At 35.2% G+C, this 18,976-nt stretch overlaps 1 protein-coding gene across 3 annotated transcripts in view; it reads right to left on the minus strand.

Annotated features, from left to right (window-relative positions):
* TLL1 (tolloid like 1) overlaps positions 1 to 18,976 on the minus strand; it is a 154,016-nt gene that overhangs the window by 72,804 nt on the left and 62,236 nt on the right. For 2 of the 3 annotated variants that reach the window (XM_024568996.3, XM_045202729.2), the window contains exons 2-4: positions 5,539 to 5,649; positions 1,907 to 1,987; positions 207 to 359 (exon numbers count right to left, since the gene is read on the minus strand). In XM_024568996.3, the coding sequence (XP_024424764.2) occupies positions 207 to 359; positions 1,907 to 1,987; positions 5,539 to 5,649 (345 nt within the window). The remainder of the gene's footprint in view (positions 1 to 206; positions 360 to 1,906; positions 1,988 to 5,538; positions 5,650 to 18,976) is intronic. The other variant, XM_053911929.1, reaches the window with a different exon arrangement.

Genomic DNA, 18,976 nt, shown 5'->3' on the forward strand with positions numbered 1-18,976 from the left:
AATTGCACTCGAGACTCTTAGAACTCAAGACTAAAGATATTTTTCAATGTTAAGATATTCTAAACTAACAACTGAAGTGAGGGAAGTATTTCTCAAGTTTGATTAAATACTAGGTTTTCTAGATTAATATTCTATTAAAATGTATACTTTATTGGTATCATAATTATTATTTCTTTGGCACAATAGACACTCTGGGAATATCTTACCAGTGAAGTTGCCTCCTATAACATAAGGAATCACGCCTCCAGGCCATATTCTGTCGGTTCTCGACGTAGCAGCTCTAGGAACTCGATTTTTCTCATTTTGCCCTGAGAATTTTAGAGGTACTTTTTCCTTAACTGTGTTGTTTTGTTCCGAGCCTGCAGTGACATTTAAAAGATTCTGTGAAACAGAAGTCCTGGGTCAGAGAATCATTTACCTCATAAAGGACAAAAGCTAAATGTCTTATTTACATATTTGTATAAGTATGCCTGAAGTCAAAATGCACGAAAAAAAAGCTTCATGGATATTACATACTTGAAAAAGTATTAAAATATTTAAGTATATCATGTCAAAATGCAACTTCTTAGTCTTCTGTGAGCAAATTCTAATGAATTTGCTGACAACAGCCTTAGCAGAAGTCAGGCAAACTCTGTAGGTTACAGAAAAATTCTTTAATGTCAACGGAAATATCCTACTTTCCTAGATCACTTAGAAATTCACCACCAGAATAAAAGACTTTGTTTAAAAACTCCCATGACACTCAAAACTCTTCTTACTCCTGCTAAGTCCTTAATCCTTTTTTCAGGATTGACATTCTGTAGTACAGATTAAAATTATGAGCATTACATCACAGAGTTAGTGAGTGAAGTAATGCTAAGACGGGTAAGGGCTCAGCCTGCTGGGACAACGGGCCATCCCCATTCCAACTTCCCGACTCACACCCAGGCACACAGCATAATTGGTACACAAGGTGAGGATCACCACTGAATGCAATCTGTTCTGGAGCATCTCTCAAATCTGTAGTCATTAACTTTTCTTGGTGGCTTTTCATAAATTTTTGTTACTAAATTTGCATAATTATTTTTTATTCATCTATCATTGCCAACACAAATGTCCTCCCACCGGTATACACTTCATATTCAACAAAGGTTGAGTGTATGTCCCGTATGCCTACAGCCCTAACATCTTTTTCTAAATTTTATCTTTCAATTACAGTTACATTCAATATTATTTTGTTTTAGTTACAGTATACAGCATATTTTTAATATCCTGGAGAAAAGCATCTTTACTTAGGAAAATTAATACTTGAATGTAAGTAGTTTCAAATAATTAATAACAAACCATCAATTAAAGGGATGTGAGGATATGAACTTTGAAAGTAACTTTTTAAAAAACAACTCAAATCTACAAATAGGGGTTAATAAGTTCAATATTATAAATATTAACTAACTATAAAACCAGAGTACAGTTTTTCTGAATGTTTTTCTATATTAGTTTTTGGAAGTGTCAAAATTTTCAGCTACTTTTAAATCTAATAAATCAATTTGTCCATGTATTTTCAGTGAATTTGACTTCAAAACAGCCACAAGTTTTCATTCAGTTAAAAATGATGTAGTTCAGTGCTTGATAAAAACACCTCAGTGTGATACCCAATTTACTGGAAATAAATACCAACAATAAAATAAATACCTAATACATTTTAAATAAATAGAAGCTGAAAATAAGTTAACAAAACATTTCAATTGTCCACAATTAAGTTCTAAAAATCTTACATCAAGTCTCAACTAACAAACTAGAAATAAGGGACTCTTTCTTAACAAATATCCTTCACACACTTTGCATCATAATGGCAAACTGAACTGCTATGAGTATAATATTTACTGTACATCAAGTCAAGCGTCTGCAACTTTAAACATTGATATACCAGAGCCAATTCTTCTTATCCTGTCTATAAGTTGGTAGAGGGCCCCTCGTTTCTTTGACATACCATGGTCTCCATATCCACCTTAAGGAATAAAAGAAAATAGTTAAATCAAACACCACATTTTAAAGTTCTTATAAACAAGCAAAAGTAATAGGCTATATTCAATTCTCTTCGGACATCTTTTTTATGTGGTCTTAGAGAGTTACGAGTCATGGTTATCCGTGCATCTCAGAAGGTAAGAATTACACACTAACAAATTTGGGTGACCGCAACTACAGCAGCGGGGGAGGTCCAGACAGCACTCTCAATGGCTTTATTTGGACATCATGGAAATTGAGTCATCTACTGATAATTTGAAACATTTTTCTTCACTGTGACCATGACATCACAGAGGATGACAGCAAGCTGTTCTGCCCTGCTGACTGCACTCTAGCTATTTCCCCAATGCAAACTAAATATTTTCAGATGTCAAATCACCAAATGGAAACAAAACCAGAAGAGCAAATGCACAGTGGGAGTTTTGCTCCACAGCTATGATCAATTTTAAAATATTTTTAGAAGTATGTCATATCGTATAATACATGTAATAAATTTTGAAAATTAGTTGTAACACCTAATTAGGAAAAAGTCCCAAGGTGAAACTTCAAAAGGAGATTCAACTGCAAAATTCATTGTGTTATGCTATGTAATTTGCAAAATTTACAAAAAGAGATGTAAATAATTTCATAACTTTAAAGGTAGTAGAGACAGTGAAAATAAGGAAATGTATCTTCTTGCAATTTTAACAACAAAGGCTAGAAAAGGTAGATTCCTGTCATAAGGCAGAAAGCAGACCATTTGACGAAAATCAAATCCTCCCATTCAGAGGCTTTCATAAAATGCTCTCTCAATTTTGTCTTCTAGTTCCCCTTCTTCTTGAGTTTTTAATAGACAACCAAGAGGTATCACTGAGCAAACAAATAATATGACCAGGAATGATATCAGAACAAGTGTAAATGAATTCATGCCACTACGAGTGTGGTTTATGGGTCTCTTTGGGCTAAAACAAAGAGAGGACCAGAAATTCAGGAAAACAGCAAACTGTTCTTGGATTTTGAACTACTGCCTCCCAATATCTGTTTTTCCCCCTCTGAATTCATGCTGAAACTTAATGACCTTGATTGAAGCTAATAAAAAATAATAAAAGCTATTACCATATAAGCCCCTTATGACAATCAATTAAGTCCTTATAAGGTAAATAAGTTAGAGTGCTTGTTCACTAAGATTCTGTTTAATTATCTGCATTACACAGTCACATTTTTGCTGTGACCCTTGAGAAAAATATTTGAAATTTTTTTCATCAAACATTTTAGAGATGAGGTAATACTCAAACGTATCCATTCCTAAGCAGTTACAAGAAACATTCTTAAAAGATGGCTTTTATACGTTTAAAGTGAGCATTATATAACAACTATGTTTCATATTTTATAGGACTGAAACAGATTGTGAGAAAAAAGTCTTAATACTAGGTAATTAGGGTTAGAGTAATTACAAACTTGAAAAAATAATGTTTTAAGATTATCAAAGCATGTAATGTTTTTATATTTATGAATTTTGAATAATTTTATAGTCATTAAAATAAAATTATGTCTAAATAGTACAATGAGAAAGAAAAAAGAAAATTAAAATAAGTGGTTATTTCTCATATTCTAAAAACAAAATAAAAATATTAAAATGAAATAAATATTTATGGGAAAACTAAGTATTCTGAAGTTAAGAAATAAGAAATATAATCAACTCAGCACAAACTGAGAAGAAAAGGCAAAGATAGAGTAAAACACTAAAACAGGACACTTTCTCACTGAAATTCAACTGAATAATGCAAGTCCCTTTCACACATGTGTACCTTTCATGTAGAAATTTAGAATGTTTTTTTATGATTGACAGTATGACCTGGTTTATGCTATTTATCTAAAATAATGGTATTTTTCTTCCAACTATTACTATTTCAGAGCTTAACTACACATGAAATGACAAAATTAAATAATATTAAAATTTTTTAATCACAGAAAATGAATGGTCCCAGTACAAAGGGAGACACTGGGTTAAAGAAATGACCTGAATAAAGCTTAAAGCTAGTGAAAACGTAAATAAAAAATGAGAGGTAACCCAATAAATCTATGACTTGCTGAGCTGTATCATTGCTCTCTTGTTCCGAATCCACTGTCTCCGCGGCCGCGTTAAGTGTGAGCCGGGAGAGCTGTCAATAAACAGGCCCTGCAGGAACGAACCGTCCGCGGTCGCAGTGCAAAGCCGTGTTCCTCCTGTATCTGCTGCATGTTTCAGAAAAGGCTGCCGCTACATTTAACAGAGGCTGGAGCACACTCTTGTTAAAGCAGTGTGTGTGATCCTTTTCAATAAGCCCTTGTTTTATTATCTAGTATAAATACCTTACATGGGATAGTGGTATTTTGATTATATAGAATAATACGCTTATTCTTTAGAAGTGCATGCAAACCTACTTACGATCAGAATGTTATGTTCTTTGCAATCAATTACAAAATGTTTTATATACACTTAATGCACGCATGCGCACACAGAGCAAACATGGTAAATTTAACAATTATTGAATACGTAAGCAGGAATACCACTGTGTTGGTATGTCTTACACTATCCTATCAACTTTTCTATATGTTTGTAATTTGTCACACTAAAAACTTTCAAAAGAGTAAATTGGACAGAGATATTAATTCACAGTAGAAAGGCTTAAGCCTAATTTTTGTCTGCTAGATGCCATAAATAAATTATATATTTTATCTTCCATAGAAGAAAATACAGTATTGAGTATAGGGAGAATTTCAATGAGATCAAAAAGCGTAACACTAAATAAGCTTTTTAGTTATAGCTACCAAAAGAATTTTTAATGTTGCAATTTTCTCCAAAAGAGAAGATGGAATAAAAATCATACCAATATAAAGAATTTTATAATTTTAATAAAAATATTTCCAAATGAGAACCCTAAGCACCTTTTAAATATTACAAGACTCACACAGGCACAATTCAAACATGTCAAAACACTATAATTGAAATTATCTTCTGGGTTTTCATTAAAGCTATACAAATAGGTAGATGAACTTTTCCAAATAAGTTTGTGTATAAGTTTGTGTGTATTACTCTATGAATAATTTACATGTTGCAACTCAGTATTTGCAGCTGCAAATGGGAGGCAACTGAAAATGCCCCGGAGTGAGAAATCCGGCCTTCCTCAGAACTGAACTTTGGTCCTGACTCAGGCCCTTCCAGGCTACGTGATAAGCACACTCTACAACCTCCTAAGCCTTCTTCTCCTCACTGGTAAGTCACAATTATCTTCGTGTCAACCCTCCTGGGGTTGTTACAGGATTCAAAGAGTCCCTATCTCCATACCACTGAAACCAGTCCTGGTACATAGTAAATACCACAACCTGTTGGTTAAAAAGAGTCATAAAATAAAATCTATGAACAAATCTTAAATTTCCTGTTAGGCTCATTTGTGTCTAGGAAATCAAAGTTGGTCACAGAGATACTAAAAACGGTCCAAAAAGTATTTACAGCATTTCAAGAATATATTTCCTTTGAAATGAATGCAAATTAAATCAAACAATCAACTATACCTGTGGTATGTCCAACTTTTCCAAAGGGGTTCTGTGTAAGGTCGATTGTCCTATCAATTTGAAAGATATTTAACTCTTCATCATCTAAGGCAATATCACCCCAAAACACAGCTAAAAAAGAAAAGCTCAATTAAAATATAGAATATTTAAAAGCAAAATCAGTGCAAACAAGGCTCATTAGAAAACTGGCATAACAAAAAAATAGCCTCTTTGAGTCCAACACTAATCAATCCCTTAGTACAACCAGGCATCAAAATACAATAACATTAGGAAACAGAAAACTTGAGAAGGAATAACTTCATCATGATACAATGAAACATTGACAAATGCCTTGAAAGTGCTGGGATATTTGCTTCTTAATGCAGGTTTACAAATTTCCTTTTTAAAAATTTGCTTTGGATTTTTCTTCTGCAAAACCAAAAGAGTAGGAAAATACATGAAAAATTTAGAAAGTGACAAAACCCGTGTGTTTCAAATCACTGTCCTTTACTGGATTTGAACCTTCATATTTATGTATTTTAGCTATAAAAATTATTAAAATTAGTTAATTCATGAAACAAACTTGAATCCTGAAAGCTCTACAATGCTTTATAGGCTTTCATGGAAGCTTTATCATATAGAATTATTTACCCAGGTTAGTTCCCACATAAAAAACTGCCATGAGATAAGAAGAGGTTGGACTTATGTGTAAATCCAGAAAGGAAGAAAATAAAAATTAGCTCAGTGTAGGTTATCAGTTCAACATACACAAAAATTTTATTAGAGTTAGAATTCTCTCAGTAACCCCTCTCTCCTGCCCTCATGCCAATGGAATGGCAGCCTAGAAGAAAAAGAGATGCTTCCTACCTTTTACTGTCATAGAAACAAGTAATGAAAAGTCTGTAAAACAGTTTATAGCCCTGGTTAAGAGGCTGGTCTTGATACCTAAAATTGAATCCAGATTCTAATCGGCTTCACAGACAGGCAATAGCAACCTCCAATGCATCACTACCCCTAAAGCCAGACATCCCAAGAGGTAGGTGGCCTGCCTCAATACAATATTTTGCAATTATACAAAAGGCTTGTTAGTTTTCATAAAAGTTAATTTTGCATTGTCTTTTTTTTCTTTCAAGATTTTACCATTTGAAGTAAATCCAAGCTTGTGAATTATTTAAATCTTCCATCACGTGTCCTTATTAAGCAAACAGTTGTGGGCTCTGGCTGGGTCTGCCTGGATCATCCTTCCCTAGTGCTGGGAGGAGGCTGGAGAAGCTCAGACAATACTACTCCAGCATTAATTTGCATTGGAATCACAGCGGCCCTGGTTAAAATGCAGGTTCTGATTTAGCAGGTCTGGAGGGGCCTCAACTCCTACATTTTTAACAAGCTCCCATCACTACAAGTAATTATCATTGTAATCATCTTTGTTGGTGGTGGGGTTTTGTTTTCCTGCAAGAATAAACTTTCACTCCCCTCTGAATCAGCTGGTTGACTTGGAAGCTGAGGCACCCAACCAAACAAAACACAACTTGTCAGTACTACGTTTATATAATAAAAGCAGTACAGTAAAATAAAACTCAAATGTGTTTTGGATTTTTATTTTCTTGTAATGACTTGTCCCATGCAATAGAAGTCATGTCTTGATGGATTACATCAAACAAGGAACAGCAATCCAAGGATACAACACTTCACAGAAGAAAAAACATTACTTCTGGGGAGAACAAAAGGCACGAGGCCAGAAGATTCTTCCAAGAGACAAAACTAATCTGGAGTACATAAGTCCATTTTTTATTTATTGCTATTTTTTTCTGATCTAATAGCTTCAGAAGAGCTTGGTGGTTTTGAATATACCATGAATTGCTTCAGGAGAAAACCAAATATTTCTTTGAGAACAAGTAGGAGTGAGTGACTAAGCCAACTCATTTACGTGTAGAGTGCAGATTTGATAGATTGTAAGTCTTGTATATCTTTAAATCAAGGGGGGTGAGCAGAGAAGGAAGAGCAGCGGGGAGAAAATTGGGACAATTGAATAACAATTAAAAATAAAATAAAATATTATAACTCAAAAAATCTTAACATTATCGATTGAAGAAAATAGACATGTTAGAATTTTCAACCTATCACATAGGTTTAAATGCACAATTTCTTTCTTTAAATTCCACAATTTGAAAGTTTCCTTAATTCACCCCGCTAGTTAAATCAAGGTGCCCTATTTCTGCAGTTAAATATTTTACTCAGGCATTGGTATAACACACTGGATCATGACAATTTATGTTAATATGGATTTAGAATTTGAATTATAATCTAACATATATTTGTTATTTAGGCTCCAAAATATCTGTGACTCTCAAGTGCACTTTGGAGATCTTTGTTTTTCTATTTATTTCCTTATTTTGCATCAAAAAAAAAAAACGAGAGAGAAAAAGTTTTAAAACTCTGAATTAACATGTGCAGTCCCACTTACCATGGTGATTTGAGGTTAGTGATAGCAGAACCGAAAGCAATGTAAGAAATGGTTATAGAGGACAGCACTAGGGAAATTCTCATGTGCATTTAGAGTATTTCCTATCTGGAATTCCACTTGGATTCCTATGGTCAAAAATGGGCTGGGAGCTAACCAGTAGGTCAAAATAAAATGTCAAGAACAATTGTTAAACTACATGGAAAACCACAGGTTTCATTTTTCTCCTGAAGGCTATTTGCATTCATCATACCACCAAAAAATTTTTAATCAGAGACCAAGAAAGACAGAGCTCTTTTATTATAGGAGACAGAGTAAACACCTATTAAAAAAAAGTGTATGGTGAGAATACACAGTCCAAGATTGTGATTCCTTACACTCTAACTTTATTTTTTTTAATTTAATCTTTACTGTATTTTCCTCTATCATTTATCCCCCTTATACCCACCTACCCCCCAGCAATCACCACACGGTTGTCCATGTCCATGAGTCCTTTTTCCTTTTTGCACAATCCTTCCAATCTCTCACCTTCCCCCTCAGCTAGCTGTCATCCTGCTTTTCATCTGTGAGTCTGTCCCCATTTTCCTTGTTAGTTCACTTTGTTCCTTAGATTCCACATATGACTGGAATCATATGGTATTTGCCTTTCTCTGATTGGCTTATTTCACTTAGTGCAATGTTCTCCGGGTCAATCCATACTGTCACAAATGGTATAATTTTCTTTTTTATAGCCAAGCAGTATTCCATTATGTAAATGTCCCATGGTTGTTTTATCCACTCATCTGCTGATGGACACTTGGGCTGCTTCCTTATCTTATCAATTGTATATAACCTTGTAATGAACATAGGGGTGTGTATGTTTTTTTCAAATTAGTGTTTTGGGTTCCTTTGGATATATTCCCAGAAGTGGGTTTGCTGGGTCAAAAGGCCGATCCATTTTTAATTTTTTGAGGTATCTCCATACTGTTTTCCACAGTGGCTACACCAGTCTGCAATCCCACCAACAGTGCACCAGGGTTCCCTTTCTCCACATCCTTGCCAGCGCTTGTTGTTTGGTGACTTATTGATGATAGCCATTCTTACAGGTGTGAGACGGTATCTCATTGTAATCTTAATTTGCATTTCTCTGATGATTAGTGATGTTGAGCATCTTTTCATATGTCTATTGGCCATCTGTGTATCTTCTTTGGAGAAGTGTCCTTTGCCCATTTTTAATTGAGCTGTTTGGTTTTTTTGGTGTGAGTTTTGTAAGTTCTTTATAAACTTTGGATATTAACCCCTTATCAGATGTATTGAGGAATATGTTCTCCTATTCTGTGGGTTGTCTTTTTATTTGGTGATGACTTCCTTTGGTGTGCAAAACCTTTTTAGTTTGGTATAGTCCCATTTGTTTACTTTTTCTTTTGTTTCCCTTGCTTGGGAAGATACATCTGATAAAATACTGCTATGAACAACATCCGACATCTTGCCGTTTTCTTCTGGGATGTTTAGGTTAGGTTATGGTTTTGGATCTAACATTTAAGTCTTTGATCCACTTTGAACTTAATGTGAGTGGTATAAGAAGGTGGTCTCCTTTCATTTTTTTGCATGTATTTGTCCAATTTTCCCAACACCATTTACTGAATAAACTATCTTTAGCCCATTGTATATGTTGCTTCCTCTGTCAAATATTAATTGACTATAAAGGTGTGAGTTTATTTCTGGGCTCCCTATCCTGTTCCACTGATCTATGTGTCTGTTTTTATGCCAGTACCATGCTGTTTTGATTACTATGGCCTTTTAGTATATTTGATATAAGGAAACATGATTCCTCCAACTTTGTTCTTCTTTCTTGGGATAGCTGTTGTTATGCAGGGCCATTTGTGGTTTCATGTAAATTTTTGAAATGTTTGTTCTTTTTTGTGAAATATGTCATTGGAATCTTGATGGCAATTGCGTTGAGTCTACAGAGTGGTTTGGGTAGCATGGACGTTTTAGTGATGTCAATTCTTCCTATCCATGAACATGGTATGTGCTTCCACTTATGTATCTTCTTCTATTTCTTTATTCAGTGTCCTATAATTTTCCAAGTACAATATTTTACATCCTTGGTTGCATTTATTCCTCAGTATTTTATTCTTTTTGTAGCAATTATGAATGGGACTGTTTTCTTAATTTCCCTTTCTGTTCATTATTAGCATATAAAAGTGCAACTGATTTCTGGATATTAATTCTGTATCCTGCTACTTTGCTGAATTCATTTAACAGTTATAGTATTTCTTGGTGGAATCTTTGAGGTTTTCTATGTACAGTATCATGTCACCTGCAAATAATGACAGTTTTACTTCTTTCTTTCCAGTTTGGATGTCCTTTATTTCTTCTTGTCTGATTGCTATGCCTAGGATTTCCACTACCATGTTGAATAAGAGAGGTAAGCCGACATCCCTGTCTTGTTCCCACTCTTAAGGGGAACACTTGTAGTTTTTGCCTGTTGAGTATGATGTTGGCAGTAGGTCTGTCAAACTTGAAATCACATCTGTTCCACTCATTTCCAGTTTTGAAGCTGTGGTCCAGGGACCAGCTTCATGGGGGCTTCAAGTGTGTGATGAGTTATCAAGTCTGGGATGAAGAGTTTGTATGAGTTATTATATATCAGTTTATAAACAGTCACCACATGTGTTGCAGAGGAGAGGTCACCAGGAGATCACACAAAGTAAAGACCCACTATTCTTGTCTTTCTTCAGTCTGCCCAGGAGAAAACACTTGCAAACTGAATACCCTAGAGAATTGGAACATATTTAGTTGACTTAATGCTAAGAGATCTGGTGTCTGGTTACTGCAATACTTAACAGCACACTTTGATGGACAAGTGATAAGAGTCTCCTCAGGTATCCCCTACAGAAAGCCCTCCCAGCAACCCCGTGTTCCCAACTAACCATTATGTGTCACATCTGCTTCCATGTCCTGCCTAAGTTTCTCTCTGTAACAAGGCAACACACAGGAGTTCTTACTGTATTTTCAATCATATGATTCCTCAATCTAAGTTTTAAAATCTGACCACAGGAAGTGTGTTGCTATCATTAAACCCTCACTGCTGGGGGTGGGGGGCTGACATACAGTTAAGCCCTCAATATTTGTTCTGAGGCACAAAAAACATGTAAATGAGAAAATACCACAGAGTGGGGTATAAGTTGTATATGGCAAAAAAGGAAGTTAGGCTTGCTACATACTTCACAAACTTGCCTTAATACCCAAAATACTAGATAATCAACCATTCCAAAGAAAGAGTACTTCAAATTCTTTGAATCTAGAGTGGATTACTGTTGTATACTTTTTAAACAAAAACAATTAAAAGGCAGCTGCCTTTCTTTTATATTTCCGTAACATATATTAAGTGTTGTTATGGAAAATGGGTCCCCTAAACCCCACACTGATGTGCTCAGAAAGTACGTCACTGGACTAACAGATCAGTTATCATGAGATTTATGGGATTTGGAGAGACAGCTCAAAGATTCAACAACAGCCAAGGGCACTTTCTTATTACACTTTTTTCCATATAGAGCTTAACCTTTCTGCTTTTATTGATATTGGATTTAGGGAGGAAGAATGATGTCATGTGAAGGCCTGTTCTAGCCCCCAATAAAGGCCAAGTGAAAATTTCCTCAGACAAGGGCAACAGGAAGGCTCAAAAGTCAACTATTTTTATATGATTGACAACCTCTAAGCAAATTCCCAAGGAAAAGTAAGCTTTGGCAAAATTTCTAATATATACATTTTGGAGACAATGTTATAGTACTTAAAAGACAGAATAATTTCCTGGTGGCATTTCATATGCGCAGAGTAATTTTTTTCCCAAGATAACACATGTGAAATTTAATTTACGTTCCAACTGTGGGAAACAATTACCTAAAATTTTTAAAACTCTTGATACAATACAAAAATAAATAAAGATACATTTTTATGTAGACTCTCAGAAATTCTCTTCCAACAACTAAGATAAGGCCCTGGCTGGTGAGGCTCAGCGGACTGAGTGCCAGCCTGTGAACCAAAGGGTTGCTCGTTCCATTCCCAGATCAGGGCACATGCCTGGGTTGAGGGCCAGGTCCCCAGTAGGGGGTGCCTAAGAGGCAACCATACATTGATGTTTCTCTCCCTCTCTTTCTCTCTCCCTCCCCCTTTCTCTAAAAATAAATTCTTTAAAAAAAAGATAAGAATGTTTTTCATTTCGTATATTTCTTTCTTAAATTTCTAATAATAAGAAAGTATTTGCAGTCCAATTATTTTAGTGGTCGTTCATTAAGAAAGCCTTCCATACGATGTTTTATTTAAATATTTTATAGGGTTTTTTTTCAAGAACTGCATTTTCATTTCCACTGTATCCTATCACATAAGCTGAACAAAATCATCTACACTACATTAAAAAATGTGCATGTAGTTAATCACAAATGATGAGTTAAAGAAAATGTCACTTGTCTTTCCCTCATAAACCAAACTGAAAGGCACTTCTGAGTAATGTGACTCTTATCTAGCTACTTTAAAACAATATGTGTTTATCTACCCAAGTGTTTTTGGAGTGAGGAGGTGTTTTTTTGGTGCAATATAAAATGGTAGACACTGTTTGGATCAGGTTATTAAAATAAATAAATAAGTAAACTGTCCAAACATACTCCAAATTTAGAGGTCTCTTCAAAGAACACAAAACTGCTGTTAGAGTTAAACACAGTTTTATTCAGTTATTTCCTGAACAAGAAATAAAATATAATCTCAGTACAAAAGCAGGTGTTCAATCTGAAATACAAAACAAGTAAACATACATACACTCCACAGTCCTCCAGAATATGGAGGCATTTGATAATAAAGTCATTTTTCATGCTATTAACGAGTTTCAAGATTAATCTAGATTGATCAATAGATTCTGAACACAGAACATAAGCAGCAAATTGTCTCTTTAGAATCGCTTTTCTGTTTCAAAAGCAATTGATTAAATGTTGAATTTTCTGTTTCAAAAGCAGCATGATTAAATGTTAAATTTTCAAATCAACATAGCTTTCATTTTAAGTCAGAAAACAAAAACATTCCCACAACAAAAGATCCATTGAAATACCATATCAATCTGCATTTATAGCCCACAATGCCTGTGGATAGGATTTCTCAGAACATTTTTAAAATATCACCCATACCACAAATATTCATTTTGAGCTCTTTGTCTCAAAAGCAAAAACACTGACAGAAAAGAACTTTGATCAAGAAATGTATAAATAAATATTAAACATTTTTTGCTCAGCCTAATATTTTGTCACAATCTTTAATTAAATAGTGCAGTTCGTAAGTTTTTTAAAACTGCCTTTCTTATACCATGTCAATAATGAATATACTATATTCAACCACTAGCAAATTTGTTTTATTTATATTTCCCACATCATACATCTGGTAACGACAGAGCAAACACTTGTTTTTTTTGTTTTCCTTATTGTTTACATTTGCGGCCAGGGTAGCAGTCCACCCCCGTACTTCTTCTTACATTAAGTTTGCTTTTTCCCCTAAATATTGACACTAGCTCTTGGAGTAATCTTGATGACCTCCTGGAAGTAAAACTGCTCCTGCATATTTACTATTTTCTATATTCTACCTATGTTTTATCCACTGGCTGGTCTCTGCTTCACACAAACAGAAGAATCTTTGTTACCACTTTTTTCCATTTTCATTTGGTCTATGGTTCTGATAGGTTAAGAGAGAAAATATTGCATTCCGACCTTTCTGGTTGTTATTCATCATTGTAAACGATTTCCTCTTGGGCCCAAGTCAGAGGCTGGAGTCCTTTTCCTTCGGTTAATATCTTCCAGTGAACAACCCGCAGAGCAACATGTGCTCAGGGAGATAAACTTTGTAAAATTTAGAATGTACTGACATTCTAAAGACTTGACTCCACATACTGATTTCTATTTCTTCTTCTCATAGCCTCAGCGACTGTGAACAGTTGGGAGGATAATTAAAAGGAAATTTATTCACACCAAAACAAGCCAAAAATGGAAAGATCTGTGGCATGTACCTAGTCATTATTACTTCGTACATTTTAAACTTTTAAAGTTCCATAAAGTGTCAGTAAGTGATACTAATATCACATGTGTGGTGTTTAATACTAACAAAGTACCCTCACCACCATTATCCCTTTTAAGCCTTAGAAAACTCTAGGATATTTATTCATACCGCTGGCCTACTGATAGAATTTACTTTTTAAAGCTAACTACTCCTTACTGCCTATTGTATTATAATATCTACCCCTTCCTTGATACAGCGGTTCATTATCACTGACTTTAGGTTGTGCGTTAGGGTTACATACTAAGCTGGAAGCACTACCTGGCTAAAAATTTCAGTTCAAGGTCATGCTGGTGACTCAACTACATGAAGGTCTCATATGGGACGTAAAGAAATAGGTGGTTCCTTTCTCTTTAGATTTGCAGGAACAAGGAGGTTACCTGCACTGGCATATAGACATAATATACTTTATTGAAAAATGGAAATGCCCAATTAAAAACCATGTAGAGGACCTGAATAGGGACTTCTCCAAAGAGGACATACAGATGGTCAATAGACATATAAAAGATGCTCAATGTCACTAATCATCAGAGAAATGCAAAGTAAAACTACAATGAGGTATCACCTCTCCCCTATCAGAATGGCTATCATCAATAAATCAATAAACAGGAAGTGTTGGCAAGGATGTAGAGAAAAGGGAACCCTCACACACTGTTGGTGCAAATGCAAATTGGTGCAGCCACTGTGGAAAACAGTATGGAATTTCTTCAAAAAATAAAAAATAGAACTACCTTATGACCCTACAATTCTACTTCTGGGCATATATCCAAAGAAACCCAAAATTCTAACCCAAAGGCTCTGGGGCTCGTACGCACCCCTAAGTTCACTGCAGCGGTATTTACAATTGCCAAGACACGGAAGCAACACAAGTGCCCACCCATAGATGAGTGGATAAAGAAATTGTGGTTTCCACATACACAATGAAATATTACTCAGCCACAAAAGAATGAAGTCTTACCATTTGCAACAGCACGGATGGAACTAGAAGGTATTGTGCTAAATGAAGTAAGTCAGACAAAGACAAATATGATATGGTTTCACAAATATGTGAGAAATCTAAAGAACAATATAAACTGCATTATCAGTACCTAGCATAACATCATGCTCAAAAAATAAGTTCAGGTATAGTGATAAGTAATACAATAAAATGATAACTTTAATATAATAAAAATAATATAAACATATGTCCTAGCTCGGACCAATAGAAGAGCCTAGAGAAAAACGAACGGCCAACATAGAGGTAACAAAACCCACAGCACCCAGGAAAACTTCCCAGTAGAAAAATCAGAGTTCTTTGAATAAAATGACTGATCTAAGTCTGAGGTAGGAAATGAGTAAGATGAGCCCAAGATTCAATAGCAGAAAGCACTGAAGTGACAGAGTCAAGCATTGCGTTAAAGGATTCGGGGACAACTGAGTAAGCTTCCGCTGGCCAAAACTAGAACAATTCGAGCATAGAAAAGGATAAAGAATAAATGACTGGACTGAAACACATAATCAAATATATTTAAGTACATTAGTCCACTGATAACACTAAAAACTGAGCACCTTTGGAGGACGCTAGGAAATTAACTCATTTGCTTTGCAACCATTGTAAAAAGAAATACATTTTACCTTGCCTGGTGACAAGTGAGATTGGAATTCTTCCTCTTTTGTGAATGGTCTGCTCCCATATTTTGGTATGTTCTTTTCTTTAGAAAGTTTTTCATGTTTATTGACTATAAATGCTTCTTATATACTCTGGATACCAATTTTTCTCTCATTAGAGTAGTTTCTAGTTTCTAGTGAGCGCAGTTTATTAAATATACTCAATTTATATAAATGCATTTAATTTTAACACAATAAGTTTTACAGCCCTCTTCCTTTATATTGTCTGATTTTGAGACATATTTAAGCAGCAGCTCTTTTGTCCAAGGTTATAAAAATAGTTTCCTGTATTTCCTTAAACTCAAACATCTACTTTTCACATGTATGTCTTTAGTCCACATTGAACTCTTTTTCTTTTGTGACAGGTAAGAATTAAATTTCTATTCTGCATGGAGAAGTAACTCTCCCAGCCCCATGCACACAACAGCCCCACTTTCTCCAAGCACGCACCATCCAGTCCTGTGTGTCCCGCACTGAGGCCCTCTGTTGTATTCCACTGGCAAATTAGTGGTCAACACCCTGCTACATTATTAATGATCTCTTTACGATGAATCTTTTTATAGGATAGGATTAACCTCCTAAGTTTTCAAAACTTTCTCAGTTGTTCTTAGCAATATGATTTTCAATATGAATCTTAAAAGCACATTGTCAAGCTACAAGGAAAATCCTTTTGAGATCTTGATTATAATTTCATAACTCTAAAAATTTACATAAAAACATTGTCACTTTAAAGATATTTAGTTTCATACTCATGTAATATTGAAAATAAGCACTGAGAGCAGGAATATCTGACTTACAACCATTAAAGAGAAGCCTTCTCATATTTTACCACTTTTAAAGGATTTAATTCTTTTAAAAGGATTTTGGCAGATACCCTATCAGCTCAAAGAATGCTCTTATGTTCCTATTTGGGATTTTAGCATTTTGATTTTAAAAGAGATTGGCCCATATTATTTTTCTGTTATTTCCACAGTCTAGCTTTAGAATCAAAGTTATAGTAACCTCATAAAATGAGTTGCAAATAATATGGGCAGCTCATATTAGTTGCAAATAATATTATTTCTTTTCTAGTCCTTGTTTCTAAGAATAGGATTCTTTATTCCTTCAATAGTTGGCAGAAATTACTTGTAAATGTGTCTGCATATGGTATTATATTTAAGGGCAGACTTTTTTTCTATACAATAGCCTAGAAGTTTTCTGTTTCTGCTACCCCTATAAATATGAAGAGGGATGGGTGGTGGGGTACCACTCCAGAGTCTTTTCTACAGTGGTTTTAGAGGATGCTCTAATGGGCTGCCCAGATCCCTCCTGTTGAAGAATTTATTCCCAGATGCTGAACAGTTGTTGACTGAAAGACTGAAGCTGTCAGCCCACTTGCTGAAAAGCTGCCTCATCCATAGTCAAACCCACTTCCTATAAGTAGCTGGCACCCAATGCCTCATAGTGGAGGGTACATAAGGGTACAGCCCTCTCAACTCAACTTGGGACATCTCTGATAGGTTATCCTAGCATCAAAGCTCAAGACCTGTCTGAGACCTTCACTGGAGACTACATTATAGCCCAGTCTTCCTCTGTCCAATTCGGCTTTCATAAATGGTGGTCCCAAGAATTCTTCTTGATAACCCCTGCATGCTGGTACAGGGAATAAGAAGCATAAATGGTAGGTACAAAATAGATAGGGGGAGGTTAAGACTAACAATATAGGAAATGGAGAAGCCAAAGAACTTATATGTACAACCCATGAACATGAACTAAGGAGGGTGGGGAGTGCTGGTAGGAGGGGGGATTCAGGGCAGAGGGGAATAAAGGAGGAGGGAAATGAGACCACTGTAGTAGCATAATCAATAAAATATACTTTAAAAATTAAAAAAAAACCATATGCTAACCTCCACCACAGAGTCTGTTTCTTGAGTAAATCAACCTGTGACAGTCAGTGCCAAAATTGGTACACATAAATAGGCACTAAAATGAAATTTTAGAGATGAGGATTTGGGGCTGTCAATGAGGACCTCATCATTGGGTGGAGGCGGGACACAAACAGCCACTGGCATGAGCTAACAATATAATCGTTCACCCGTGATGATAGACTACGGAAAGCATCTTGCTGTGGTGCATCATGTTTTGTGCAGTACAGGGAAAACAGTATCTCCGGGGACAGCAAATAAGGTGGCTAATGCTGAACTCTGTGGTGCTTGCTAAATGCTGACAAAAGACAGAGGGCAATTTATCAGTCATTACAAACTGCAGGTGAAAGCCAGAAAGCTTTCTTGGGAGCATAAAAAATGTTGTGCCTCATACAGCCTGGTGGCAGGGAAAATGGATAGTCTCTAACATACTTTAAAGGTCTCAGGGAATTCACCTGGTTAAGAATATTATGTTTAGCCATATTGTTCTTAGTGTATAGTCCACCGTCATGCATTCCCACTGCATTATTCCCAAAGTCATTGCAAATGTGTGTCTGTGTTCCTTCTTTTGCCCATTTAGAAATCAAGGAGAGGAAGGTTTCTTAAAGAAACAACAATGCTTACAGCATTTTAAAAATATGTTACTTCTATAATAGAGCATCTCTAAGCACAAAAGTAATGAATACATATAAAAATTATCTGATTAATTATAAATACTCATAGGCAAAAGCAGAAACCAAAACTTTTTTAATTTAGTTTTTATTCAAAAAAGATATCTTCTATGGCCTTAGAATACTCACTAGAAGTTCGATATTTACATCTTATAAAGTAATGAGACATTCAGTATCTTTCTTAGCTGGTGTATTTCATGTTAATGAATTCCCTTGGAGTTATGCAGAATGAAAATCTATGCAGGAACTGTAGATCCCGGTAAAATTACATATACAACATTACACAGAGTAGAACTCTAGCTAGGAATAACAATTTCTCATAAACTTTATATGATAAGAATGTACCCTAGTGATAATAAAATATACAAAACAAGATTCTTCAAAGATCAGTTGTTTTCAACATTTTAATATGAAAAAGCCCTTCTAAGAACAGGGATGCATAATTCTGAACTTGGGCCCTGTGGTTTACTTTCATGACCTCAAGCATGCCACACACCCATGACAGCAAGAGAAAAGCAGGCCCCACGTCACTTCTGTTAGGTCATTTCTAAAATAAAAAGAAAGAAACAACCAATTTATGACACTCTGTGCTATCATAACTTGTATCTATTCAAGGAGATTTTCCATATATTTTTTCAGAACTTGGCTTACAGATAGAATTCCTGAATTTAGAGCCTGTTTGAAGATATTCAACATATATG

Source organism: Desmodus rotundus, chromosome 9, assembly GCF_022682495.2.
Source record: "Desmodus rotundus isolate HL8 chromosome 9, HLdesRot8A.1, whole genome shotgun sequence".
Classification (NCBI taxonomy): Eukaryota; Metazoa; Chordata; class Mammalia; order Chiroptera; family Phyllostomidae; genus Desmodus; species Desmodus rotundus.